At 46.4% G+C, this 26,971-nt stretch overlaps 1 protein-coding gene across 6 annotated transcripts; it reads right to left on the reverse strand.

Annotated features, from left to right (window-relative positions):
* Window positions 1–669: 669 nt before the first annotated feature.
* On the reverse strand, window positions 670–26,971 carry scn4aa (sodium channel, voltage-gated, type IV, alpha, a). 6 transcript variants are annotated; one of them, XM_056577489.1, is made up of 27 exons: window positions 26,350–26,971; window positions 20,030–20,342; window positions 19,299–19,419; window positions 18,444–18,531; window positions 17,669–17,797; window positions 16,761–16,852; window positions 16,021–16,278; window positions 15,128–15,191; window positions 14,764–14,905; window positions 14,394–14,591; window positions 13,718–13,879; window positions 13,049–13,190; window positions 11,951–12,189; window positions 11,161–11,334; window positions 10,561–10,917; window positions 8,376–8,849; window positions 8,108–8,143; window positions 7,796–7,931; window positions 7,250–7,404; window positions 6,610–6,783; window positions 6,166–6,288; window positions 4,916–5,197; window positions 4,369–4,422; window positions 4,119–4,256; window positions 3,814–3,918; window positions 3,343–3,613; window positions 670–3,256 (listed from the first exon to the last, which is right to left on the reverse strand). In XM_056577489.1, exons 2-27 carry the CDS (start codon window positions 20,294–20,296, stop codon window positions 1,995–1,997), a joined length of 5,643 nt encoding a protein of 1,880 aa, XP_056433464.1. In that variant the 5' UTR covers window positions 20,297–20,342; window positions 26,350–26,971; the 3' UTR covers window positions 670–1,994. The 6 variants fall into 6 exon arrangements, with proteins under 6 accessions (XP_056433464.1, XP_056433462.1, XP_056433463.1 ...); XM_056577487.1 differs by having other exon boundaries at window positions 7,796–7,949; XM_056577488.1 differs by lacking the exon at window positions 26,350–26,971 and adding an exon at window positions 24,924–24,942 and having other exon boundaries at window positions 7,796–7,949.

Below are 26,971 nucleotides of genomic sequence, written 5' to 3' on the forward strand. Positions count from 1 at the left end.
ATGGTAAAACTATCCAATTGATCTAATATAAAAGCGATCTTCTTTTGTTCAGGAGGGCCCAGGGAGACTGGTGAGGGGCTGGTGAAGGTTATGATTGTATCTCATCGGTAGGCAAATCTAGGCGAGTAGGCCTATCACCACAGACCGCTGGGCATGTGCGGACCATTTCCACCACTAGGGGGAAGCACACCGACGCAGGAGTGTGGTAGCTTGAGGCACCTGCAGAGTTTTGTTAGCAGAATGCTAAGACGCTAATGTTATATTATCTCATGCTACACCCCTGCCTTCAGTAACATATGTTTGTACTTAATATATGTTATATAACCTATAATCAATACAAAAATATATATATTTGGACTCAAACATTGGGCTATGTGAAGTTGACGTTTAGAGGTCGCTGCCTCAGTTGGTCAATTGAATATTAAGTAGAGGAGGCGGCAGAATTGTTTTGATAGATTCAAGTACTAGTTTCTAAGTACTTATTGTTTTAAAAGCACTTTTCTCCACCCTTATACTGCAGCCTCCTCTATTGCAGTAACCTACTCCTTATGTAGGTTCTGTCTCACAAGAGGGCACCCTGTGCAACGTCACTATTAATTTAAAATATAAAATTAATACCGTTAGAAATTTAAAAAAACATTAAGACCATGTTGCTGTAGACCTTACGTTTCTAAACGTCAACACAGCAATACCGTTCATACTGTTTTATTCTAACAACTTCATTTTGTAAACAATAATAAGTGTATAAATATACAATACCGAAAAAACTCAAAAAAATACATTTACCAACTCTGCGTATCGTTATATACAAGGCATAGTGACGGTGTACTCTTTTTTCATTCAATCTCTATCAAAAATGTAAACAGGTGTATGCTAACTCTATTGTACAAAGAAGACTAAACGCTCATCATTAGCTTACACATTTGAGTAGAGTTTAAGACTTAAGAAGAGTGTGGATCAACTGTCGAGATGAGTTTCTTAGATCCAGAAAGGTCCAGTGAGTGTCCAAAAATAAAAAGGTGTATCTTTAACACTTTCCCATCCAATAAAAACAGCAGCAGATGAATTGGGCAACCAAATAAAATATGTCTGTTTCTGTTGCCTCATTAAGCAATGTAAACATTAAATATAGAGTTCACATTCAGACAAATGTATCAGTAATACTAATAACCCGTAGGCCTAATAATCACTGCAATTTAGTTGACGTATATATAATCAATTTGGAGGATAGAACCTGAGTCTATTTATTTTTTGCAATATAAGGACCTAATGTATTCAGACAATTTGTATTCAGAAAAGTGACCCAAACTAAGCAGGAAAAGGAATTTGCCCAGTTTTGGCAAATTTTCTAAAATATTAAATGAAGTAACGTCTCTTTCTGAGACAGGTTTAACTTTGTAAGACAGAGAACAGAGTTCAGCAAAAATATTCTAGCCCAGATACCGTGACTCCTGAAATACATAAATTCCTCGAGGTTAAGTACTTTGGCAATGCAATATTTTAGCTTTTTTTTTATTGTGGTTTGAAAACTGGGCTGCATATCTCATGTACAAGTCTCAGGTTTAAATACCGATTGAACCTACTGCTGTGAGTGATTTGGATCTGGGTATTAGCATCTTAATTAACACCACAATATATTTTCTTACCCAACATAAGCAGACGTCATAGCCTTGACTTAATTAAAATGTGAGTGTGTAGCCCCCAAAAGCCAAAGCCTTAAGACGCTTCTCATTCGTTATTTTTGCGTGACAATATAGCATAACAAAACATAAAATATGTTTTACATGGGCAAGTGATTCAATCTTCATGACTTTGGAACAATCTCTCAGTGATGTCAACAACTTACAACTTATGCTAAAACCACCAGCGCTGCGAACACTGCTAACGCCGCCAACGCCGCCAACGCCGCCAACGCCGCCAACGCCGCCAACGCCGCCAACGCCGCTGACCATGACTCATGGGAACTAAGATGGACGGAGGTGAAGCACTGTTAGTTATACCACAGATTCATGAAGGACCTCATAGAAGTCCAAGGCCTTGCGGTGGGGGGCCGAGTGCAACACCACCTCGCTGGTCACCTCCACGGGGACCACCAGGAGGTTGGGCCCGTTTGGGGGCCCAACATGAACGGGTTCTTGGCTCGGAGGAGCCTCTAGATCCACCTGCTCCACCTCCTGATCGGCCAGGTCCACCTCGCTACCATAGAACACAGCCATCCGCCTGGCCAGCAACCCCTCCTTCTCACCGAGGTCCTCCTCCTTGACCTTCATCCTCTTGTGGCGCCACATGGAGGAGGCGTGGCGGATGGCGCGCTTGAGGAGGTGCCTGCGGTACGCACGCTGAACGACCGCGGCAGCCAGCTCCTCCTCCTTGTGGCGGAAGGTGCTGGTGATGGGGGCGAATGAGTCAGAGGTGGGGTTGCTCATGACGAACTTCGCCTTGATGCTCTCGCGCATGGCGGCCATCTCCACCGTCTCTCCCAGCACCATCTGCGTGACCGCCAGCAGGACGTCCAGGCAGTGGATGCGGTCTCCGATCACCAGCGGAAGATCCATCTCGATCAGCTGCAGGCGGTTCGGCTTTACCACCCGCAGCGGCATCTGCAGCGCGTCACAGAAGTCCGACAGGCGGGCGTACTCTAGGAACTGGGTCCCTTCCAGGTCAAACTTCTCCCAGGTCTCGTTGAACATCTCGAAGTCTTCCTCGCACAGCGCGTCCCCGCTCTCCTCCTGCGCCACGTTGAAGTTCTCCAGGATGATGGCGATGTACATGTTGACCACCACCAGGAAGGAGACGATGATGTAGCTGCAGAAGAACATGATGGCCATGCCGGGGTTCCCGCAGTTCCCCCGCACGTCCGTGCCTGGGTTCTCGAAGTCGGGGTCGCAGTCGGGCGCCTCCCGGTTCAGGATGGGCAGCAGCAGGCTGTCCCAACCCGCAGAGGTGGTGATCTCGAACAGACACACGATGCTGCCCCCGAACGTCTCAAAGTTGAACATGTCGTCGATACCGGCCTGCTTTTTGACATAGGCGAAGTTGGACATGCCAAATATAGAAAAGATGAACATGATGAGAAACAGCAGCAGGCCAATGTTGAAGAGGGCAGGAAGTGACATCATGAGGGCAAACAGCAGGGTGCGGATGCCCTTGGCTCCTTTGATGAGGCGCAGGATCCTGCCGATTCTGGCCAATCGGATGACTCGGAACAGAGTGGGTGACACAAAGTACTTCTCTATGATGTCAGAAAGCATCGTGCCTGAAAAATATAACACATGATAGTTAGAGGTAAACACATTATTTAAAAGAAGAGTTTCAATAAGTTATAGTCAGAGCTCAACACACCGGCTATGGACAAGATGACGACGACAAAGTCAAAAACGTTCCACCCATTCTTGAAGAAGTACTGCCGCAAAGCAAACAGCTTCAGGGTACACTCCCCGGTGAAGACAACGATGAAGGCCACGTTGAGCTTGAAGAGGAAGTCACTCTTTTCAGGACTCTGGTCGTCTGTCTCCACCATCATGGTTACCATATTGAGGCAGATCAGCACCATGATAAAGATGTCAAAGACCTGCTGGCTAATGAAGTCGAACACCAAACCTTGGATCAGGTTCTGTTGAGGGTCAAAGGTCCCGGGGGGGTTGAGGGTGGGAAATGAGAGGGGAGGGGGGAGAACATGAACACCATTAGTGTGTTTGTTAACACCTGCAGAGGTCAAGGCTAAAGATCAGGGGTCAAAGGCTCTGGAAGCATTCCTGCTTGTTGGCTCAGAGCCGGTATGATGTACGATGAGGTGTTACAGAGGGGACGTACCGTGGGTCGGGGGGTCGGTTTCTGAGGTTTCTTGGACCCTAGTTTCTTCATGGCTTCATAGTATTTCTTCTGTTCCTCAGTCATGAAGATGTCCTTGTCTCCAAAGTGCACAAACCCAACAGAGGCATGAACATATACATCTTATCTAGTTCAGCTAGCAGTTTAATGAATTAATGGATGGATGGTTGGATTATCACAAAACATTTGGAAATTCATCATGCAAAGCCTTTGGAACTAAACGTTAGCACTAATTAACAACGTCAAAGCTACATTTGCAGGTCGAGTGAACAGGTGAGGAGACTTATCTTCTTCTTCTGCTGGTTGAAGTTGTCAATAATCACACCGATGAAAAGGTTGAGAGTGAAAAAGGATCCGAAGATGATGAATATGACAAAATATATGTACATGTAGAGGTTGATTTCATAGGAAGGCTGTTCATCCACCTGCAGCATAGATCAGCATGAAACCAAAGGAAGTCCTGATATACATTCAAGTCATTTTTAATTTGAGTGATGTTTAATTTAGATATGAAAAATGTCCAATAGCGATTGTTACCTCTCGCGAGTCCACAGCAGCATACATTATGTCCATCCAACCTTTGAACGTGGCCTGAAGAGAGAAAAAAAACATTTTAATCTTAACTGGGGACTACAGATAAAATGTGCTTTTTTTGCTAGCTCTGGCACATTTACATTTTGAGTGTAAATAGTTGTGCATTCTCCCTGTTAAATAATCTAATTAATTAATGATAAGATGAAAACACAAATGTATTAAAATCCTCTCCAATCATATATTATAAGGCTATTAAACTTGAATGTTATGGTCACTAAGTCTGAATGGGCAGCCCAATCAGTGGCTGAGGCCTACCACAACACTTTGTGCCAACCCCAAGTCCTGTGTCATTTACATTGAAAACCTATTGAAAGACATTTAAAACTCATCTCAAATGTTACCAATTCAAATTCTAGACGTGAGCGTGAGCTCCTCTGCGCTCTACTGAAGCATGCAAAACCACGCGGTCGTACGCGTGGTTTGGTAATGGTCTGAAACGGGCGGTTGAACGGCGGCACACGGTCCGTCGGTTTGCAACGGGGTCTCTCACCACTTGCAGCAGGGACAGGTAACCCGTGGCGACGTTGTCGTAGTTGACCTTGACGTTGACCCAGCGGGCCTCTCCGGTGGCCTGCTGCAGGGCCAGGCAGTCGCTGTGGTTGTTGACCTGCTCGAGGAGGAACAGCTCGTCCGACGTGGTGTTGATGCAGCGGTAGAACTTGCCGGCAAACAAGTTGACGCCCATGATGCTGAAGATCAGCCAGAAGATCAGACACACCAGCAGCACGTTGAAGATGGACGGGATGGCCCCCACCAGGGCGTTCACCACCACCTGTCAGAAGACCGGTGGGAGGACAGACAGGTTGACAGACAGACCGACAGACAGAGAGATATCAAACGGTCAGGTAGACGGAGACACAGGAAAACAGACAGACATACAGGATATCATGGATTGATATAAAGACAGCTTGTCAGGTGGATCGACGGGACAGACAGAGACACAGGTAAAAAGACAGACAGAAAGACAGACAGGATATCAGACTGATCGATAAATAGAACTACAGGTTACAGATGGATCGATGGTGTTTCACCAAGTGGTTCACCACCACTTAGACACAGGGCCGTCGTAAAGGGGTGAAAGGTGATGACGATTCTAGGGGCCCACAGCCCAGGGGGGGCCCATGGCAATAAAAAAAAAAAAAAAAAAAAAAAAAAAAAAAAAAGTAACTACCAGCCCATAGTAGTAGGCCCCCCCCCCGTCAACAATTGCTCCTTCCACACCCCCCCCCCCCCCCCGTCCACAATTGCTCCTTCCTCCCCCCCCCCCCCCCCCCCCCCCAGTCAACAATTGCTCCTTCCACCCCCCCCCCGTCAACAATTCAGCGCAGGGGGGCCCATCAGTACCTCTTGTATAGGGGCCCAGGACTTGTTGCAACGGCCCGGCTTAGACACCCTACACACCTCCTGTCAGAGATCAGCTTCCTAGACCTTCATCTACTGTTAGGGCGTTCTACCAGGCAGGTTTCACCTTGACCAGCCATGTTTTTTTAGTTTTAATACAACCATGCGTAACAGTAGCTCATGAACGTTGCCCAATTTGCCATAATTTTAAGGGTTGATAGTTCCAGTTCCCCCATGGATACCAAAACCTCCGTATTGACTCCTACCTCTGTTCCATCAGCCCTGGCAGCCATGTTAGGAGGTATTGGGAAACATCAGTTAGTAGAGTTGGTGGAAGACAACTTTCATACGTTTGGCAACATGGATGACATGAGACTGTGTACCATGTGACCAACTCACCCTCATCCCCTCGAATCTGGAGAGGGCACGGAGCGGCCTGAGCGCCCTCAAGGTCCTTAGGGACTTGATTGGTCCCAGGTCTGAGAAGCCCATCAAGTTAGCACCCATGCTAATCAGAGACACCTGTGGTGGGGCCAAGACATATCCTAGTCACATGTTACAATCAGCGTGTCAAATTAACATTTCTTGCATTAGCAACCCCGTCTGGTGGACTGTAAACTTCAACAGGCCACCCATCTTTCTTACGCTTTAAAGAAGCTCTCATCAAAAATACACCCCATTTGTCGACATTGTAAATTCATACCATTGATAAAAGTCAGCCACATTTTTTTGGTGGTGGGTTGTCTGTTTACTTCCTGGTTTCGTTGGAGAACAACGATCCCACAAAGATCATATAAAGCGTTTATATTTTCACAATCGGTAACTCCAGGTGATGGAACTCACATCCACGATGAAGAAGTCCAGCCAGCACCACGCGTTGGTGAAGTAGGTCTTGAAGCCGTACGCCACCCACTTGAGGACCATCTCTATGATGAAGACGTAGGTAAAGATCTTGTCGGCGTACTCCAGGATTATCTTGATGGTCCGACGGCGCTCTATGTAGATGTCCTCAAACGCCTGAGACAGTAGATCAGATCATTACCGTAGGTAAATCGTGGGTCTCCAAGTCACTGTGGACCCCTACGACACCAACGGCGTAGCCGCAGTAACATAGAGAACGACGTGTAGCCACGGTAACTTAGAGACCGAAGCTGTGCTCAGAACAGTAACTGGATGTCTCGGAGGTCAACGATTCAAGACCAACCGTCCGAGTCCAGACTGCAGATCTGTTCGCTCCCTATAGCACTGAGATGGATGGTGACATTTAGCATAGATTGAACCTCTTATTATTGGATATACATTACAATTTATAGAGAACATATTTTAGCACTGATTATTGGTTATTGACTCAAGGTTATGGATGAAGGATTATTGGTTATAGGTTAAGGGTTATAGTTAACTGATTACTGGTTATTATTAAAGGTTCTAGAGAACGGATTATCATTAATATGTGAGGATTATAGATTATTTGTAAAAGGCTGACCAGTGCTCCGCTACTGAGCAGGATCATGAAGATGATGAAGGTCTCGAAATAGTCGTGTTCCACGATGGTGAAGCAGGTTCTCCGGATGTTCCACCAGGTTTTGCCCCGGCCCTGGTTGATGTCCACGCTCAGACAGGGCCACCGCCGCACGCAGTCTGAGGGGGGAGGAGCCAACAACAGCCAATCACAAACACACTGACTGGGAAACTACGTTGAGGGATTAATCAGTGTAGTCGTAGCAGTGTGGATTTAAAAGGGGACATATTATACCACCAGGTGTGAGTGTGATTGGCTGTTTTGAAAATCGGCCTCTTCTGACATCACAAGTGGGCGTGTCCACCTACTGGATAGATCGGTCTACCGGCCTACCCAGTGGACTGTAGCGTTGCTCATCTCTCTGTCATACTTCTAGGTGGACACGCCCACTGGTGATGTCAGAAGAGGCCGTTTTTTCAAAAGGGCTTGGACCGGCGAATCGCACTCACACCCGGTGGTATCATATGTCACCTTTAAGGGTTATGTTGACTTAAATAGTAGTAGATGTACCGTCAGTGAAGCAGGACTCCGGATCAACCGGTTCTGGCTCCTCCTCTTCCTCCAGCTCGGGTTCGGGTTCGGGGGGCTGGTAGTCGACGGTACTGCAGTCTGAAGAGTCTCCGTCGTCCTTGGTTACGCGCATCAGCTGCCAGGGAGATGGAAGCTGAGGTCAGAAAAATCAGAAGACAGAGGTTGAGTTACTTAAGGATGCTAAGAATTTGAGCGTCGCCAAGCTGAGCGTCTGTGGAAGCGCTGCGCTAACATGCTTTGCTCACAATGCTAGCAGGAGCTTTGGTGCGCTTTAAGCCATCACTTACTCACTTTGAAAGGATCATGTACATGAGAATGTAGTTTTCCCTGGAAAGGGGTGAGAATATTACGATGCAATTATTATTTGTCTACATATAGAGAGAGAAAGAGTAAGGTAGATCAATATTTCTGGTTATTAATGGTTATTTCTACTGGTATAAATTACTATCTGGAATTGCTTCAAATCCATTTATGAAACAAGGTAGCTAAATATAACCCCAACATTTATATCCACACCTATAGTCCAACGTCTAGTCTCTCTGGAACGTCTGGCTCTTACATTGGAACGCACATTCTGCCCTCGATCATCCTCATCATCCTCTTCATCGTCCTCATCGTCCTCATCGTCCTCATCGTCCTCATCGTCCTCATCGTCCTCATCCATGTTCTCGAGGTCCGACTCCCCCTGGGCCATGGGGACGGTGAGGACCACATCGTAGTCCAGCGGTCGCCCCCGCCGGCCCTCCACCAGACAGTGAGACATCCCATCATCCTCGCTGGCTGCCGGACCCTCGCCGGCGTCCAGGTGGTTCATCTCCACCGCCCCGCCCCCCTTGGGTCCCTCCAGGCGGCTGGTGACGCGCAGGAACAGCGGAGCGAGCAGGCGCCGGAGGCGGGTCTTCACCCAGGCCACGCCCCCGGAGATCCGGTTGATGGCGATCTGCAGGTTGTTGAGCTCGCCGTCCTCGTCGGCGGTCGACAGGTTGTCCCCGCTGAACGAGCTGAGCAGCAGCGCCAGGAACAGGTTCAGCACCTGCACACGCACGCTACTGTTATACACGCTATAACATGCTAATAACATACTCCTAAAACATACTATAACATACTATCGACACACACTATAACATGCTATAACATACTACTGTTACATACTATAACATACTACTGTTACATGCTATAACATACTACTGTTACATGCTATAACATACTACTGTTACATGCTATAACATACTACTGTTACAATATATAACTTACTGTTACATACTATAACATACTACTGTTACATGCTATAACATACTACTGTTACATGCTATAACATACTACTGTTACATGCTATAACATACTACTGTTACATGCTATAACATACTACTGTTACATGCTATAACATACTACTGTTACATGCTATAACATACTACTGTTGCATGCTATAACATACTACTGTTACATACAATAACAAAATACTGTTACATACCAAAACACACTACCGTTATAACAAACTATAACATACTATGCTACCTTTTCGGAGGTCGTGCCCCTATAATCAATCATTTAAACATTTTGCATGTGTCTACACGTAATAATAATAATAAATAATAAAATGAAATTTAACGAACATCTCTTTCATACACACTATCTCGTGACCAGCTCAGAATGACATGACCGCCGTAAGAAGCGGATCTTTATTCGAAGGTGCATACTGTTTAAGGATGTGGTAATAAGGCGGTTTAATAATGTGGTAATAAGTCTGTATTCAAAGTCTGTAGCACCTACAAGCCTATTAGGTTAAGCCCCGACTGCTAACGTGTGTGCTTGGTCTCGGATACTCATCACATATCAAGTGGTTCTGATGAGGAGACGCCAATAAATATTGTGGTGCGTTGCAGTGGCGAGGGGTCTATCTTTAGGTCGCCGCTGGTTTCCTGGTTCCCTAGGTTCAGACGGGGATCGGGTTCTCTCTGCCTGTGAATCAGCAGCGTCGCTTCCACACCCAGAGCGTCGCGGCCGGATCACAATATATCATATAGGATGTTTGTCATATGTATCATATCCTATGTCCAATGCTTGTCGTATTATATTGCTTTTAAAGTACATATCATGCATTTTACATAACATATTTAGCATCAATGGGATCAATATAAGTATATATTATGGCATAAATAATTTGTATTATAACTAGGCTATATATAATTATAATTATGATTAATTATAATTAATTACATAACACAAAATCAAATAACATATTATAATATTATATTTAAATTAATATTATAAAATATTATATATTTATTGAATATACCACTTTATATGTAATGTGTGCATGTAATACGAATTCTATATATAATACAATATAATGCAATATTATATATATGTTACTATATACATACAGCATATATACGTGTACTAATACAGTAGCTATATGCTGCTGGCGTCGTGGCTGATTTAGCAGACCTCAGATCACGCTGACAGGTCGTCAGAAGCTCTGGCCCTCACTCATCAGTAAGTCATCATACCACTAGTCCTTCCTCTAGGCTCCCTCAGCTGTTTAGGACCTCAGTTCACACCCCTGCTTGACCCTTCACCTCAACCACTATACATAGAACGCACTTGAGAAACATGTTTTGGGATTTTATTGTCGTTAGGCCCGTCGTTAGGCCCGTCGTTAGGCCCCTCGTTAGGCCCCTCGTTAGGCCCCTCGTTAGGCCCCTCGTTAGGCCCCTCGTTCCCTAGATCTGTTCTCTACTCACCACCAGGTTTCCGATCACCATGACCATCATGAAGACGATGAGGCACATGCCGGTGCCCGCCACCTCCATGCAGTCCCACATGGTCTCGATCCACTCGCCGCACAGGATGCGGAACACGATGAGGAACGAGTGGAAGAAGTCGTGCATGTGCCAGCGCGGCAGCACGCAGTCCACGGCGATCTTGCACACGCACTCCTTGTAGCTCTTCCCGAAGAGCTGCATGCCCACCACCGCGAAGATGAAGACGATGATCGCCAGCACCAGGGTCAGGTTGCCCAGAGCCCCCACCGAGTCACCGATGATCTTGATCAGCATGTTGAGGGTGGGCCACGACTTGGCCAGCTTGAAGACACGCAGCTACACAGCACCGCAGTCACACGCACATACACACACACACACGCACACACACAGGTCACTGGGGTAAGTGTAGTTAGCAGCGTCTGTTAAACGTGGTAACTATGGTAACCAGAGGAGCAGTGATGCTTCTGTGTTGTTGGGGTAACGATGGTTACAGTGGTAACAGTTTTTTTGCTATGGTTACTGTAGTCAAGGCGGGTGGCCCGTGGTAACCAGAGCGGAGTGACGGCCGGGCTCTCTCACCAGACGGAAGGAGCGGAGGACGGACAGACCCTGGACGTCGGCCAGGCCTAGCTCCACCAGGCTCATGGTCACGATGATGCTGTCGAAGATGTTCCAGCCCACCTGGAAGTAGTAGTAGGGGTCCATGGCGATCAGCTTGAAGAACATCTCGGCCGTGAAGATCCCAGTGAACACCTGGATAAAAGAGACCCCCCACCCCCCAGTGAACACATGAATCACCATGACCCCCGTGAACACATGAACCCCCACGACCCCCCTCCAACATATGAATACACATGAAATCCCAAGAGATCCAGAGATCCCGTGAACACATGAATAACCCAGATTCTGTGAACACACGTGTAACCAAGACTCTCATGAATACATAAATAAACAAGACCCCTGTGAACACATGAATCACAGAGACCAACTGTGAACACGTGCATAACAGAGACCCTCATGAACACATGAATGACAAAGACCCGTGAAGACCTGAATAACAGCAGCCATAAACCGACACACACACACCACCACTCTCCCCACCAAGACCAGCAGCTGAACCTCCCAGTCTAACCCAGTCTAACCCAGTCGAACCCAGTCGAACCCAGTCGAACCCGGTCGAACCCGGTTGAAGCCAGTTGAACCCAGTCTAACCCAGTTTAAGCCAGTTGAAGCAAGTTGAAGCCAGTATAACCAGTCTAACCCAGTATAACCCAGTTGAAGCCAGTTGAAGCCAGTATAACCCAGTTTAAGCCAGTTGAAGCCAGTATAACCCAGTTTAAGCCAGTTGAAGCCCAGCTCAGGGACCCACCAGGTTGCCCACGGACAGCATGTGGTCGAACTGGGGCGTCATAGGGTAGTGCTCCATGGCCATGAACAGGGTGTTGAGGACGATGCAGATGGTGATGGCCAGGTCCACAAAGGGGTCCATCACCACGAAGTTGACCCAGTTCTTGGACGTCACCCAGACGTCGCAGCAGTCCCACTTCAGGAAGAGGTCGGCGAATCGGTACCAGCCGGGAGGGCAGGGTCTCTGGGCCTCCTCCAGCTCTAAACAACACACAGCAGGACGTTTTACACACCACACAGGAAGTTACACACACCGGACAGGAAGTCACAGGTGTGTTGATGTTTCAGATCAATCATCGTCATTGGTATTAGTATTGGCATTCACATCCTATGATCCGTTCAATCAACATCCAATCATCAGAGTCTGATCAATGGAGCTTCCTCCTCTCCTAAAAGTTATTGATGATGATCATGTCCGAAAAGGTGGGTTCAACATATCGCTTCCTTTGGACGGGCAGTGCTTAACGCTACTTTAAAACGCTGACTGTTGGAAAAATGATGGCTATGCTGGATGTGTATGGAAGGGCAGTGCTAGTTGTACATAGCCTATGTCTTATCAGCAACATGGGTATCTAAGTCTGTGTTTAGGTTTGGGCCCGGCTTAGCACCAGGAGGGTAGAAGGTCTATGAGTCCGACTTGAACACAATGTCATTAGCACTGCTGTGAAGCTAGTGCCAGACATTGCGACTGTCCTGACCTTGGTCCTCTGGGTGTACAGTGTCAGTAGCCGCATGCTAAGCTTAGCAATTACAGCCCACAGTAGTGTAGCCTGAAGGGGCTTGGGACGGAGCCAAGAGAGCCTCTATAGACGCTGCTTGGCTCTGCACTTCATTTGACCTATGGTCACGCTACCACAGGCTTAGCATAGCAGCTATCGGGTCAAATGCAGCTGCACTACCACTGGCTTAGCATAACACACGCGTTGGCCTAATGTGGCTACGCTACAGGCTTAGCGTAGCCAACTCGTTGTTCTGATGCAGCTTGGTGACAACAGGCTGCAATTATATTTCATGCAAGCTTTTTTTCTGCTTTTTCTGTCGGCTTTTTCCCGGGCGATACCTTCCATGGCGGCGACCGTGGCAACGGTGAGAACGCTGGCAGTTCGGTGTTTGAGGCCCGGCGCCTCCAGGTGCACCACACTGAGGGCGGAGCCCCGAGACCCCGCCTCTTCGTCCTGCTTCACCTCCTCTTCACAATACGGCTGAGGAACATTTTGAAACCCAGGTGGTGACAGGGTCGGGTGTAAAACAGGAATAACCAGGTGTTAATCAGACGTAAGACAGGTGTCGGAAGGTCTGAACCAGATGTCAACCACATGTTAATAAGATGAGCTATAAACCAGGTGAGAACCAGGTATAAACCATATTTTAACAGGATGAGGTAGAAACCTGGTATAAAATATGCGCAAGCAAGATATAAGCCAGATTTAGGCCAGGTATATCCAGGTGTTAACAGGATGGGTTGTAAACCAGGTGTAAACCAGGTGTTAACAGGATGGGTTGTAAACCAGGTGTAAACCAGGTGTTAACAGGATGGGTTGTAAACCAGGTGTTACCAGGATGGGGTGTAAACCAGGTGTTAACAGGATGGGTTGTAAACCAGGTGTAAACCAGGTGTTAACAGGATGGGTTGTAAACCAGGTGTTAACAGGATGGGTTGTAAACCAGGTGTTACCAGGATGGGTTGTAAACCAGGTGTAACGGGTTGTGAGCAGCAGCAGATCCTCACCTGGGTCATTGTGGGCACCCTGATGAGAAGTCGCGGGATGATGCGACCGTTACAGTCCTTCAGTACTTCGCTGCCGTCCCCCTCCTCGTCAAACTCAAACTCCGTGTGGTGACTCAGGGACTTCTTACTGGTCAGAGTCGCTTGGCTGCCTACAAAAGCTTCCTGTCAAACAAAACAATGGCTTCCTGTTGTCGACCGTGGACCAACAATTACTACAGCAGAGGGCAGCATGGGACACGTGTGGCTGTATGTGACTTACTGTACATTTACACTTGGATCGAATGCGACTTATAACTGTTGATACACACACAATGGCGGAGTGAACCATGCAAGGCGACAGCCAGCACGTCGGGATCAGTGATGGTTAGGTCTTGTCTTGCTCAGGGACACCTCATGACAAGTTAATCCGCTCTACCTCCTCAACTACGCAGACACTGTAAGAACCTCAGCAGAGAGAGAGAGAGAGAGAGAGAGAGAGAGAGAGAGAGAGAGAGAGAGAGAGAGAGAGAGAGAGAGAGAGAGAGAGAGAGAGAGAGAGAGAGAGAGAGAGAGAGAGAGAGAGAGAGAGAGAGAGAGAGAGAGAGAGAGAGAGAGAGAGAGAGAGAGAGAGAGAGAGAGAGAGAGAGAGAGAGCATCGATATGTAGGGTTAGGGTGTGTGTAAGAGCAGACCATCACCTGGTCTTGGTTCCTCAGCTGCTCTAGCATCCGCTGGAACTCCTCCTCCTTCTCCCGAGCCTCCCGCAGTGTGGCCTCGTTCTGCTCCTCGTACGCCATGGCCACCACGGCCAGGATGAGGTTGATGAGGTAGAAGGAGCCCAGGAAGATGATCACCACGAAGAACAGCATGTAGGTCTTCCCCGCCGCGCGCAAGAGCTACACAAACACACACACGACTGGTTTACCATGTGGAGGAGCGGGACGAGGCGGAGAAGGATAATAAGAGGAGCAAAAGGAGCAGAAGGAGGAGATGGAAGAACAGGAGGACGAGAAGGAGGAATACGAAGAGGAGAAGGAGCAGGAGGAGCAGACTGAGAAGGTGGCCGACCAGCTGAAAGAGGTTCTCCCAGTAGTCCTGGGTCATGAGCCTGAAGAGAGCGAGGAAGGCCCAGCCGAAGGAGTCAAAGCTGGTGTAGCCGTAGTTGGGGTTCCTCCCCGCCTTTATACACTGGTAGCCCTCAGGACACTTCCTGTTGACACCACACCCACCGGCCAATCAGAGATAAGGTCAACCCTGTCCCATTTACTACCTGATAAACTACTCAACAATCCACAATTAAAAAGAAAGATTCAATGTTAACAAATCAAATCAAAGCAAAATGACCCCTTTGGTGTACTAGTGTAGTGGCATAGTAGAATATGAGTAGTACTCTAGTACTGTATGAGTGTGGTACTGTGGTCGGAGTACTCACCCAGCGTCCGAGCTGTTACCGCAGAGCAGAGCGTCTAAACTGCCCTCCAGATAGTATTGGTTATCTACGAATAGAACGACATCGTCCATCAAAAACCACAACATCATCATCGTCGCCTCTCAATAAGTAATGGATAATGTATAGCAGGGCGGTCATAATAGGGATATGATCCAAGACAGGGGGGTGATGCAAGAATCTGACATGTAGCGGATTATTAATTGCCTTGAATCACCCACTGAATAAGCATGGCTTGCATGGCTATTTACTGAAGAAAGAAATACAACAAAAAAGGGTTGAATTTATATATAAAATATTGTATTGCTTGTATTGCTAAAGAAATCATTAGATGGCTTGAACTGCATCCATAGCAATGCTTTTCTTCTTCATTAACCCTGTTACAGCATCAACCATATCCCAGTCCCTGATTTGCCTCGATGACATTTTAACTTCCGGAACTCTATGTGGGCGACCGTAGGATCTGGCTGATGCTTGTAGTGAAACCGAATGAGAGGTCACATGATCAGGATGTTCTCCAGCACGGCCTAATTGCTATGTGGCAATGGAGTATGTTTTTCCCTTTTTGAACAGATGAGCACCTGATTGAGGTTTTCTGCCCATAACTGCAAAAGTATGTTGACATTGTCCTCAAACAACGTCATAGCCCATATTTAGTGTTAATTTCATGCCTGTCTTCTTCAATTTTGTAGACCAGCTCCTTGAGTCTTTTAATCTCTCTTACGTTTACACTTTTTATTTTCTTCACTGGGGATATTCCAGCCATTAACCATGACTCCAAATATGATCAAATAAGTATTAAGATCCATGGTATTTTCCGACGGAGCAACGTTTTACGTTACTCGACGTAACGTTTAAGTCGCATATACAAAACCTACCGGTATTTTCGATATATTCCACAAAGTTGAAGGTGTGGTTGGAGGCGAGCGAGCCGTTGAGGGCCGTGGCGTTGCTGAAGTCCCCCAGCAGCGTGTCGTTGGTGGGGGGAGGCCAGCGGATGCACTTCTGCCGGAGGTTCCCCATGAAGAGCTGGAGGCCGACCAGGGCGAAGACGGCCAGCGCGAACACCGTCAGGATCATGACGTCCACCATCTTCTTCACCGACTGGATCAGAGCGCCCACGATGGTCTTCAGACCTGGGGACACGGCGGGGGTCAGACGGTACTCAGACGATACTCAGACGATACTCAGACGAAACTCAGACGATACTCAGACGATGCACCGGGGCCCCAGAACAAGTGGTTACCCGGTTGGACCTAGGGCTGGGCCATTAATCACATTTTGATCGTGATTTTTTTTTTGGGACAAACAATCTCCAAACAAATTCGTACATTATTATTTGATTTGAACAAATTTGAAATGAGTTTTTGGAAAGAATTGCTGAATAAAGTCATAATTTTTTTTAACTCAAAGATAATCGTTTCAATAATCATGATTTCAATATTAACCAAAACAATCGTGATAATGACTTTCCATAATCCAGCAGCCCTAGCTGGACCAGTTGTCCCAGAGAACAATAGTTGTCTCTCCTAAACTTTTAAACATTATAAGCATATTAAGTGAAACTATTATTGATTCTACATGTAAATCCATTTCCGCTGCAGAATGAAAGCAGTACCAGGAATCACAGTGATGGTTTTGAGCGCTCGCAGGACCCTGAAGGTTCTCAGTGCTGAGACGTTGCCCATGTCCACAAACTCAGTGAGGTACCTGGAGAGAGAACCACACGTTAACCAACACCAACCACCGCCAAAAGATACACACACACACACCATACAAGACCACAAGCACCACTCACGACCAGACCAGAATATTTCATCGGTTGTCAAAGTAGATCCCACTTTGATTGTAATATTTGTCATTTGGAAGTTGCTTTGGATAAAGGTGTCTGAATATTAATATTCCTATTCCTTCAGCCTTTCATGAATATATAATATTACACATTTATGTAACGTAGGTCCTATCGCTTGGCTTAGTTCTATTTTTAATTTGCTGCTCTGAAGAATTGGAGTGGCGTTGGTGTAACTGAATCGTCCGAGGGCCGCAGATGACACAGACTAACAATGTGTTGACTTCCTCAGCTCGTCCGGTCCGGACGTTGTTACCATGACCTGCTCCTGCCGGCCCTGGCATGTACACAGATATCAACTCCCTGGCTTCAATTGTAAGGCTGTGTCGATAAGATACCGTACTTGAACTTCTCGAAGATTTTCTAGCATCCCCTTTAGCAAAGAAAATCCCAAAGCATCTTCAATTCAGCTGCATGTCCTTAAGGAGCAGCTAGGGGTTTAGACCTCTTACTCTACGATGTCGACAGGTCGAATGTTGACATTCGAACCCGGGACCATTTGGCTGTCAGTCAAGTAACCTAACTACCAATACCATCCCGTCCCTGTTACCACAGAGATGTTCTGTCTGTTTAGCCATGTTGTGCCAGTCCTATGGTGTAACTAACGTATTACCTTTATGAAGCTAATAGCGATTTGAGGTAATAACTATATTTCTGTGTGTTGAATGTAAACTCACGCCATGCTGATGACCATGAAGTCCAGCCAGTTCCACGGGTCTCTTAGGAATGTGAATGGTCCAATAACGAAGCCTCGTGCCAACACCTTTGTCGTCGCCTCAAACGTGTAAATTCCAGTAAAAACATACCTGAAACACACGTGTAAATACCAGTAAAAACATACCTGAAACACACGTGTAAATACCAGTAAAGACATACCTGGAACACACGTATAAATACCAGTAAAAACATACCTTGAACACACGTGTAAATACCAGTAAAAACATACCTGGAACACACGTATAAATGCCAGTAAAAACATACCTTGAACACACATGTTGTAAACAGATTTCATCTTATTAAAAACCATATAAGATTAGACTACACTACACTTGAAAAGAATAGATGAGATTTGGATTAGATTCGGATTAGATAATGAATATGATTAGAACAGGATTCAATTTGAATTCGATCAAATTAGATTAGTGATAGTTTATACTATGACTATGTAAGGAAAAAAAGAATGATTATAACAGGATTAGATAACATTATATCAGAATAGTCTACTCTTGTTTTGATTAGATACAATCTGGATAACACTATTCTAGATTATATTATATTAGATTAGATTATACATGACTAGATTAGGACTATATTCAGTTAGATTTGACCAAGGCAGACTAAATTAGATCTAACAAAATTATTTTAAATCAGGATTAGATTACATTAGACCAGATTATGCAGGATTATATGAGGTCAGATTACATTAGATTACGTTTGATTAGCCGTACTCACTCTACGGTCTTGCTCCAGGGAGGAGGGTTGCTCATCGTCATGAAGACACAGTTGGCAAGAATAGTTATCATGATGAACAAGCTGAACAATATGATATAGGAGTTAAGGACCATGGCAATCACGGTAAACCGCTAACTAATCTGATCATCTGGGTTAAGGTATGACCACATCCATTATGATAGACATGATCAAATGTTTGATAATCTGTGTAACATTACCCATATGATAAATCACCTGATCACATTATCTGATCTGTGCTTTTAAAAGGTAATCAATGGATGAGGATGTTGATCAATAGCTGTGGCGAATGTGTGGACGTCGGCTGGTTGGAGCGGCCTCACCTGGCCAGAGTCACTCTGATTGGACTCTGGGGCGGGTTGAGGTTGCACACCTGTTGCACATTGAGCAATCAATGTGCAAGGGTTGAGCAAGCCATCACCACGCACACTCTTCCTGCATGGCAACACAGAGCACAATGCCCACGTACATAACCATGCAGTTCATTATCTGTATTGGAAGGATATGAAAGAATGAGGATGCCAACCATGCTGTTTATGTGGTTGATCAGAAATGAATGTATGACTATGTCGATGGATTGTGTCAGAAGGATATGAATGGATGATTTTAACCATGCTTTATACGAGGTGCGTCAGGAGGATATGAATGGATGATTAGAACCATGCTTTATATGAGGTGCGTCAGGAGGATATGAATGGATGATTTGAACCATGCTTTATACGAGGTGCGTCAGGAGGATATGAATGGATGATTTGAACCATGCTTTATACGAGGTGCGTCAGGAGGATATGAATGGATGATTTGAACCATGCTTTATACGAGGTGCGTCAGAAGGATATGAATGGATGAGGATCTTGATGGCAGCCCTGCGGACCCGACTGAAGGGCGTGAGGGAGTAGCAGGCCGGCTCGGCGTTGAAGCGGAAGATGGTGTTACCCCTGCTGACCACAATGAACGTCTGGGAACGCACACACGCACACGCACACACAAATAAAAATATAATATATTATTAATACTAAGGATGCTCCAAATAGATTGTGTAGTATTAATCTGAGCTCAGTGGAAGGGGTGTAACTGTACTAGAGTATTGTAGTACTGGTAGTACTGGTAGAGTATTGTAGTACTGGTAGAGTATTGCAGTACTGGTAGTACTGGTAGAGTACTGCAGTACTGGTAGAGTACTGCATTACTGGTAGTACTGGCAGAGTATTGTAGTACTAGTAGTACTGGTAGAGTATTGCAGTACTGGTAGAGTACTGCAGTACTGGTAGTACTGGTAGAGTACTGCAGTACTCTACCAGTACTGCAATACTCTACCAGTACTGCAGTACTGCAGTACTGGTAGTACTGGTAGAGTACTGGTAGTACTGGTAGAATACTGCAGTACTGGTAGAGTACTGCAGTACTGGTACTGGTACTGGTAGAGTACTGGTAGAGTACTGCAGTACTGGTTGAGTACTGGTAGAGTACTGCCGTACTGGTAGAGTACTGGTAGAGTACTGGTAGAGTACTGCAGTACTGGTGGTACTGGTACTGGTAGTACTGGTAGAGTACTGCAGTACTGGTACCTTCTGGGCTCGGTAGAAGGGGTCGGGGTCCTCCAGGGGCGTGTTGAGCATGTCCCCCGGGGGGTCCCCGTAGATCATGGGGATGTTCTTTCCCGCCTCCAGGTGTACGTTGGGGGCCTCGGGGGCCCGCCCCTCTACTTCCTGCCCGTGCCCCACTGCTTCCTGGGCCCGCCCCTCCTCCTCCGCCAGCCTCTCGATCTGCGCCAGGGAGTCGGCCGTGAAGAGGCGGAACGCTGCCATGCCCGAGGGGGGGTGCACGGCCGCCATCTGGGCATGGCGAACCCCGACCACACCGGGGGTACGCTACTGACACCTGGAGGGAGGGGAGGGGGGGGAGGGGAGGGGGGGAGGGGGGGAGAGGGGGAGGGAGAGAGGGGGAGGGAGAGCGAGAGCGTGAGAGAGCGAGAGGGGGACAGAGCTTTCCACAATGCACAATTTTAGATTTGCTCGAGGGTATGTTTAACAAATTGTTAGAAAGTGGTGTTGGTCCAAGCACACAAACACAAAGTGTGCAGATTAAATTGACCTGTTATTGGGTCCAAATCAATAAACTGGGATAAACCCTAGAACAGTCAGTCTGCAGGACCGCATCCGTGTTATTAGTGTGTACCCTACCTCCAACGGAAACACCAAATAACGAATTAGGACTACATCCATCCCGACACCCTCCAATACGAAGGCCTTACTACCAGAGAGAGACCTCTCCGCCTGCTGGTTCTGGAACCAAGACCAATGTCTAAGTAAAGTCATAAAAGGAGGCTCCCTGGATGCATCTCCTTCTACAGCCTCCAAGTTACACACACACAGACACACACACATACACACACACACACACACACACACACACACACACACACACACACACGCACACAGACACAGACACTGAACGATGTATGTGTGTCTGTCTGTCTGTCTGTCTGTGTCTAAGTAAGTCATAAATGCAAACTCTATGGATGCATGCCCTACACCACCCTCCCAACACACACACACACACACACACACATCGTGCAGTGCATCGTGCACATGTGTGTGTCTAAGTGTGTGTCTAAGTGTTCGCCAGGCCCCTTCCCGACATCATGTTACTTATTAGCTTAGCAGACGTGTCCTCTCCACGTTTAACATCCCCTGGTTATTTTGGTTCTTAGTTTTCATTTCCGCAAATTTCGCCCCGGTGTTAGAGAACCAGTCTCTGGAGGAGGTGAGCTGGGGTAACCTCCTCCACTAATCACATGACTGACAGCCCAACGGAAGAGAAGGGTCCAGCTGCAGGCTTGGGCGTTTCCGTCATGACACAAGAACGCCCTTTAGGCGTTCCAGGTAGCGTTTCATCGACCAATCACGAGGTGTTTCGAAAGGCATACTGCTAAGCACAGTCGCAAGGCATACTATGCTTTCCTTCCTTAATGGCAATTTTACCTCTCTCATTAGATTTAGCAATCATGGAGCCCCCACTTGGCTAACATTAGTTCTATGCTACCCGTACTTACTACTAGAAAATCTAACTAGCGAATGTTCCGGATGTTGACAGCCGTGCGAAGAAGAAGGGGGTCGGTGTTGACAGTGAAAGTTAGGCCGCTTTATAGTCCTCCGTAAAGTGCTGTACGTAGACATGGAGAGCCCTCTCCATAGCCTGTCGGAGACCCTCTCTGTAGCTTAAGGGCGCATCCAATATTTTTTAACTATCCGTCGGCGGAAAGCTCTGTGATTGGTCCTCTTAACAAAATCATTTCTGGAATCACTTCTCCGGTTTGACTTGGCACCTTATTTACTTTGTACATTGTTTTCAAAGACCAAATACGAATATCAACCTGCATCCCAATAAAACACCAAATAAGATTTGAAAAGCTTTGGAAGTTTATTTACAACAATGTTTAGATGGATTCGGAGTAGTACACTTTGACATTTTAATACAGTTCAGCGAGAAAGGCGACGAAGAATAAGAAGGGGGCGTTCCAGTCTGCGTAAACGGGAAAACCCACCACACGAGAACGCCCATTAGTGTCTGCAGTGGGATGACCACTCACATCATGGCGCGCTCTGATGACATCCCCGACCCTGATTGAACTTGAAAGCTATAAGATGCTGTCTCACTGCAGTGGCCTCCATACAGGACCTGGTCCGAGACATTCTGCAGGATGGCAGCAGAGGACCAACACAGAGGAGAGATACAAAAAGACCTTCGTAGGTAGCAGACTAGGAGGTAGGAGACGGTAGGAGGTGGGAGAGTAAGACAGTAGGAGGTGGGAGCGAAGAAGGTAGGAGAGGAGGAGACCAAAAGAAGATAGGAGTTGGGAGAGAAGGAGGTAGGAGAGTAGGAGTTAGGAGACCAAAAGACAGTAGGAGGTGGGAGAGGAAGAGAGTAGGAGGTATGTGAGGAGGAGGTAGATGAGGTGGAGACAAAAAGAAGGTAGGGGGTGGGAGAGAAGGAGAGTAGGAGACCAAAAGATGGTAGGATATGGGGTAGAAGGAGGAAGGAAAGTAGGAGATGTTGCCAGCTGCTGATCATCTATACGCCTCCAGTTACATCAGAGCCATGAGGCTGCACATTCCACCAACACATATACACACACACACACACACACACACACACTCTTTCACTCGACGGCACACGCCAACACTTAACACCACCAACAAGCAACACACACAGACACACACACACATATATAAACACACACACAGACACACACATACACACGGACATGCACAGAAACACACACAAACAAACACACACAGCGTTTCATGACATGCACACAAGGACTCACGCACAGACTCACAAGCCCCGTCTAACACTTGTCTCGGTACTACTACACTCAACCCTTGATCACTGCATTGATCCTATCTCCGCCCGCCCCCTGGGGTGAGGTGGGGGAGGGAGGAGGGTACTAGGGGAGGAAGGGGCAAGAGGGGGGGGTGGTTGTCGGTGCTTCTGAAGTGATCCGAACCTAAAATACCCCGGCAGAGGATGGATAAGTTTCAGTCCGTCTCCGTGCGAACGATCTGCGTACCCGACATTAACGCTATGACTACGAGACCGACACAAAAACGTCAGGTTTTTATTGTCTACAATAAATCAATATCCATGGAATATAAGGTCTAAAGTAGATCGTAAAGAGTTTAGCGAACACAGAATGTCTGGACCCAAAATGGTAGTCCTTTGAGTTGGTTATAAACCATTTCCTGTTCCTTTGCTGTTACAAAATATTAATTTCGGAAGGACAATTTAAGTCTGAAAGTGTCAGAACGAAGACGCACGTGGCGCGCATAACGCACACAGCCAAATCCACAGATGTGGAGCTGCGACGCAAGTAACGAAAATATTCCTAAACAAACTTTTTTAACAATCTTTGATATGCTTAAATTACATAAGCTTTAGTCAATAATAAACATGTAATCTTCAGTGTCAGTGAATCTCGTCCAAACTGCCACACTATACGCTACATGAGACGACCTGATTGGTGGAGGAGCAGAGAGCTGGTGCCACAGCTGCTGCAGCTGCCAGAACTACATTCTTCTCCTGAAGCTAGGCTAACAGCTGGCGGCAGTTTACCCAGCTAACCGCGGCTACATACTGTGCTTACCACAGCTACATACCCAGCTAGCGACAGCTACACAGTGAGCTATAACCACAATGCCTAGCTTAATGCATCTAACTGCGGCTACATACAGAGCTAAGCTCCGCTACACATTGAAGTATAGCCACAGCTATGGCGACAAGCTTAAAAAAGCTAGCCGCTAAAGACCTAGCTACCAACAACTACATACCTACATGCCACATACCTAACAGGATCTACGTACCACACTAATCAGCACTACAGACCTAGTTAACCAGTTAGCTATATACCTAGCCCTATAGACTTAACTAGTTACTTAGCTAATACTATTGTGCTGGCAAAAATTATACAGTTCTATTTAGCATAATGATGCTTGCTAATGTCTTAGTGCTAGCTCAGATTTGTGTGAGCATCTCTTCACCCCAGTGTCCAGCATATCAGAAGTTATAGACAGAAGAGTTACAGGGAAACAAGGCTTCCAACTCCTCCATATGGGTGGTGTTCTTCTGGCTGGCTCCACTCAGAGTGGTACCTCAGGCCTGTGCTTCACTCTTCAACATCCTGCTGTTCAGCACAGATAAGGGTCTCACTGAGCGACTCTCCACCTGCTCTTCACTTGATCTAGATTACCATCCCCAAGAACCACTGGAGAACAACCTTATGACCTCAAAACGTGTTGATACTGCCCAGAAAAAACTCACCTTACCTGAATCATCAGAACTTTAACCTCTCACGATACCTGACCCATCTGAGCTCAAACATCGGACCGTACCTTAGCTATCAGAACTATAACATCTCACTTTACCTTAGCTATCAGAACTCTAACATCTGACCATACCTTAGCTATCAGAACTATTACACCTCCCCTTGCCTGAACAAGCTGAACTTTAACCTCTCACTGAACCTTAGCTATCAGCAATTTAATATCTCACCTTACCTGACCCATCAGAACTTTAACAGCTTACAGTGCCTTAGCTATCAGAACTATATCATTTGACTTTGTCTGACCCACTAGAACTTTAACATCTTGCCGTAGCTTAGCTATCAAAACTTGAACATCTCACACGGCCCAAGGTATTATAACTTTGTGATGATGCGTCTCTTTCTACAAGAGATGTGCACATCAGGGTTATGAAATAGTGATCAAAAGGAGCATCTCCATTCAATACAGTCAATCCTCTTGAATCCATGATATATTATGTACCAATGAGAACGTCCCCAGTGTCTCGCACCTGAGAAGCTTCACCTGGGGCAGGTGAGAGGATAAGTCCAATGCACGAAAAATCTGAGAGCAGAGAGGAATCATATTACTTTACGTTATCGCAGTAACACATTTCCCTCACCATCTCCTCAAAACCAGCGAACCCATCGTCTGTAGACCACAGCGTCACTCCAACCGGCACAGAATATTACTCCCATTCAAAACGGCGGGCCAGAAGTTTATATAAAACAAGAACAATGCAGCTGGTAAGAGGGTTACGGGAATAATGAAACGATGAGTGGGATGTGTTTGACCTGGTTTCCCCCTGTGTGACACCTTGCCAGGCTGTCACATGGTTTGAGTTGGTGAAAGAAACCCAAAACCAACACCTTCTTGGTCCAAGAACCTGTGACCCGAGACTCTGCCTGTACCACACACTCCGCCATGCCTCCCAACACTGCCCTGCTGCTTCAGTGTACAGGGAGAGAGCCACCAAACATGGCTGTGATAAGACATGGAATATCGTTTGTTTGGTTCTTAACTTTGCCCCCTACCCCCCCCACCGAATTTCCCGTCTGTGACGTATAAGGCACCATCTTATCTTATAGTAATAGTGGCCAACATTGTGCTTTTCTAAACTGAAACAGCAAGAAGAAGAAAAAGTCAGAAGCACGATGTCCTGGTCGTAGGATCACAGACCACACAACTAAATGTTTGAGTGTCAACATTTGAGAACCTTGTCCACATGGAGGGAAGCTATAAATAGGGGCCAAGAGACCCTGGCCTGCACCAAACACACGTGCCTTTTCTGACAAGCTCACACCTGGCAGGTGAGGGCAAGAGCTGGTTGGGACTCTCCAGGGGGCCGCTGCGTCACAAAAGGGCGGCAATGACGCAACGCATTGGAAAACAAAGCGCGGAGCAACGTCAGATGAATATGAAACCTGCAGAATGCCAATCCAAAGCTGTAGTCGATCTACTAATATACATCTCAAACCAATGACAAGTCGATGAGACATTATTGGGTTGATCGATGATGAGGTGGAGAGTAAACTCGACTCAATTAAAAATGTAGGCTGCATAAAAGTTCACTCATACAATTTTAAGGCATACAATTTTAATTAGGTTTCCTTAATTAGAATACTATATATATATATATATATATATATATATATATATATATATATATATATATTAAGTATATTTAATTTTTAAAAACAAACGTTTTGAATGCTGCTGCAGGCATGTATTGCCTTGTAGTCGATCAATGGGGCACGTTATTTTGCCTGCTAAAAACTGTCATATAGGCCTAATGTAGTCTCAGTGTAGGCCTACTTAATGCTCTATATAATAAAACCAATGTCATCAAGATTATTCCAAAACCAAGCAACCTCCCCATTAAACGAAACAAGCAGGGTCATCAGACCACAAGGTCTAACAACTTTAACCTCAACACGGACATAAAGCCGAGCCCTCACAAAACAATTTTGCACACTATTATTAAACTTTATTGGCCTGTGAGTTTGTGCGCCACTAAAGTCTGACCGTTGAACAGCCCAACGTCTTACCTTGCGCCACAAAACAAACTCCAGAAGTCTAGAGTCCTTTCTCCGGAACCAGGACCTTTCTCAATAACCAGGACCTTTCTCCGGAACCAGTACGTGGGGGCGAGACTTGAAGTTCGGTAGATACTTGGACTGAGCAGTCGGTTCCTCGCGGGCCGGACAGTCCAAGGGGCAGCTGAGAGTTGGAGGTGAAACCGGAGATTTGCGGCAGGTAGGATCAACGCGTTAAGCCATTCCGACGCTTGGACTGAGAAACCCGTCGCTGCCCAGCTGTCGGCGATCCGGGTTTTCCATCTTTTTATATTTAATCCATATGCAGTGCAGTAGTCTTCAGTCTTCTGTGAAGTAGGCCACCTGTGCAGTGGGCCTACCTGTGTAATCGTCCACACGCGTGTTGTAGCCTACCTATGTGATACTTGCGCAATGATTACGCATTCTCCGCGACTCGTGCAACCCAGTGCGCAGAGACGCTATACACTAAAACAATCCCAACTCTTAATCGTGGCCTGAATAAACAAAAGTACGAGGCCGTGGAACAATAGTCATCACGGGGAATCATTCCTTTATGTGATGAGTGGATTGGTGTAAAAGGTCGTCTGTGCACTGTGACTTCAGCGAAGCGGGA

Source organism: Gadus chalcogrammus, chromosome 18, assembly GCF_026213295.1.
Source record: "Gadus chalcogrammus isolate NIFS_2021 chromosome 18, NIFS_Gcha_1.0, whole genome shotgun sequence".
In the NCBI taxonomy this organism is placed as follows: Eukaryota; Metazoa; Chordata; class Actinopteri; order Gadiformes; family Gadidae; genus Gadus; species Gadus chalcogrammus.

What these genes read in the sequence shown, in the direction of transcription:
- scn4aa (XM_056577487.1), bottom strand. Translation starts at nt 20,296, where the DNA reads ATGGCGGCCGTGCACCCCCCCTCGGGCATGGCAGCGTTCCGCCTCTTC. An exon ending in GGCAGAATGTGCGTTCCAAT is followed by an intron (nt 8,144 to 8,375) that starts GTAAGAGCCAGA and finishes ACCCCTTTCCAG; the next exon opens with GGAAAACTACATTCTCATGT. An exon ending in CCAGATTCGAGGGGATGAGG is followed by an intron (nt 5,198 to 6,165) that starts GTGAGTTGGTCA and finishes GTCTTCTGACAG; the next exon opens with GTGGTGGTGAACGCCCTGGT.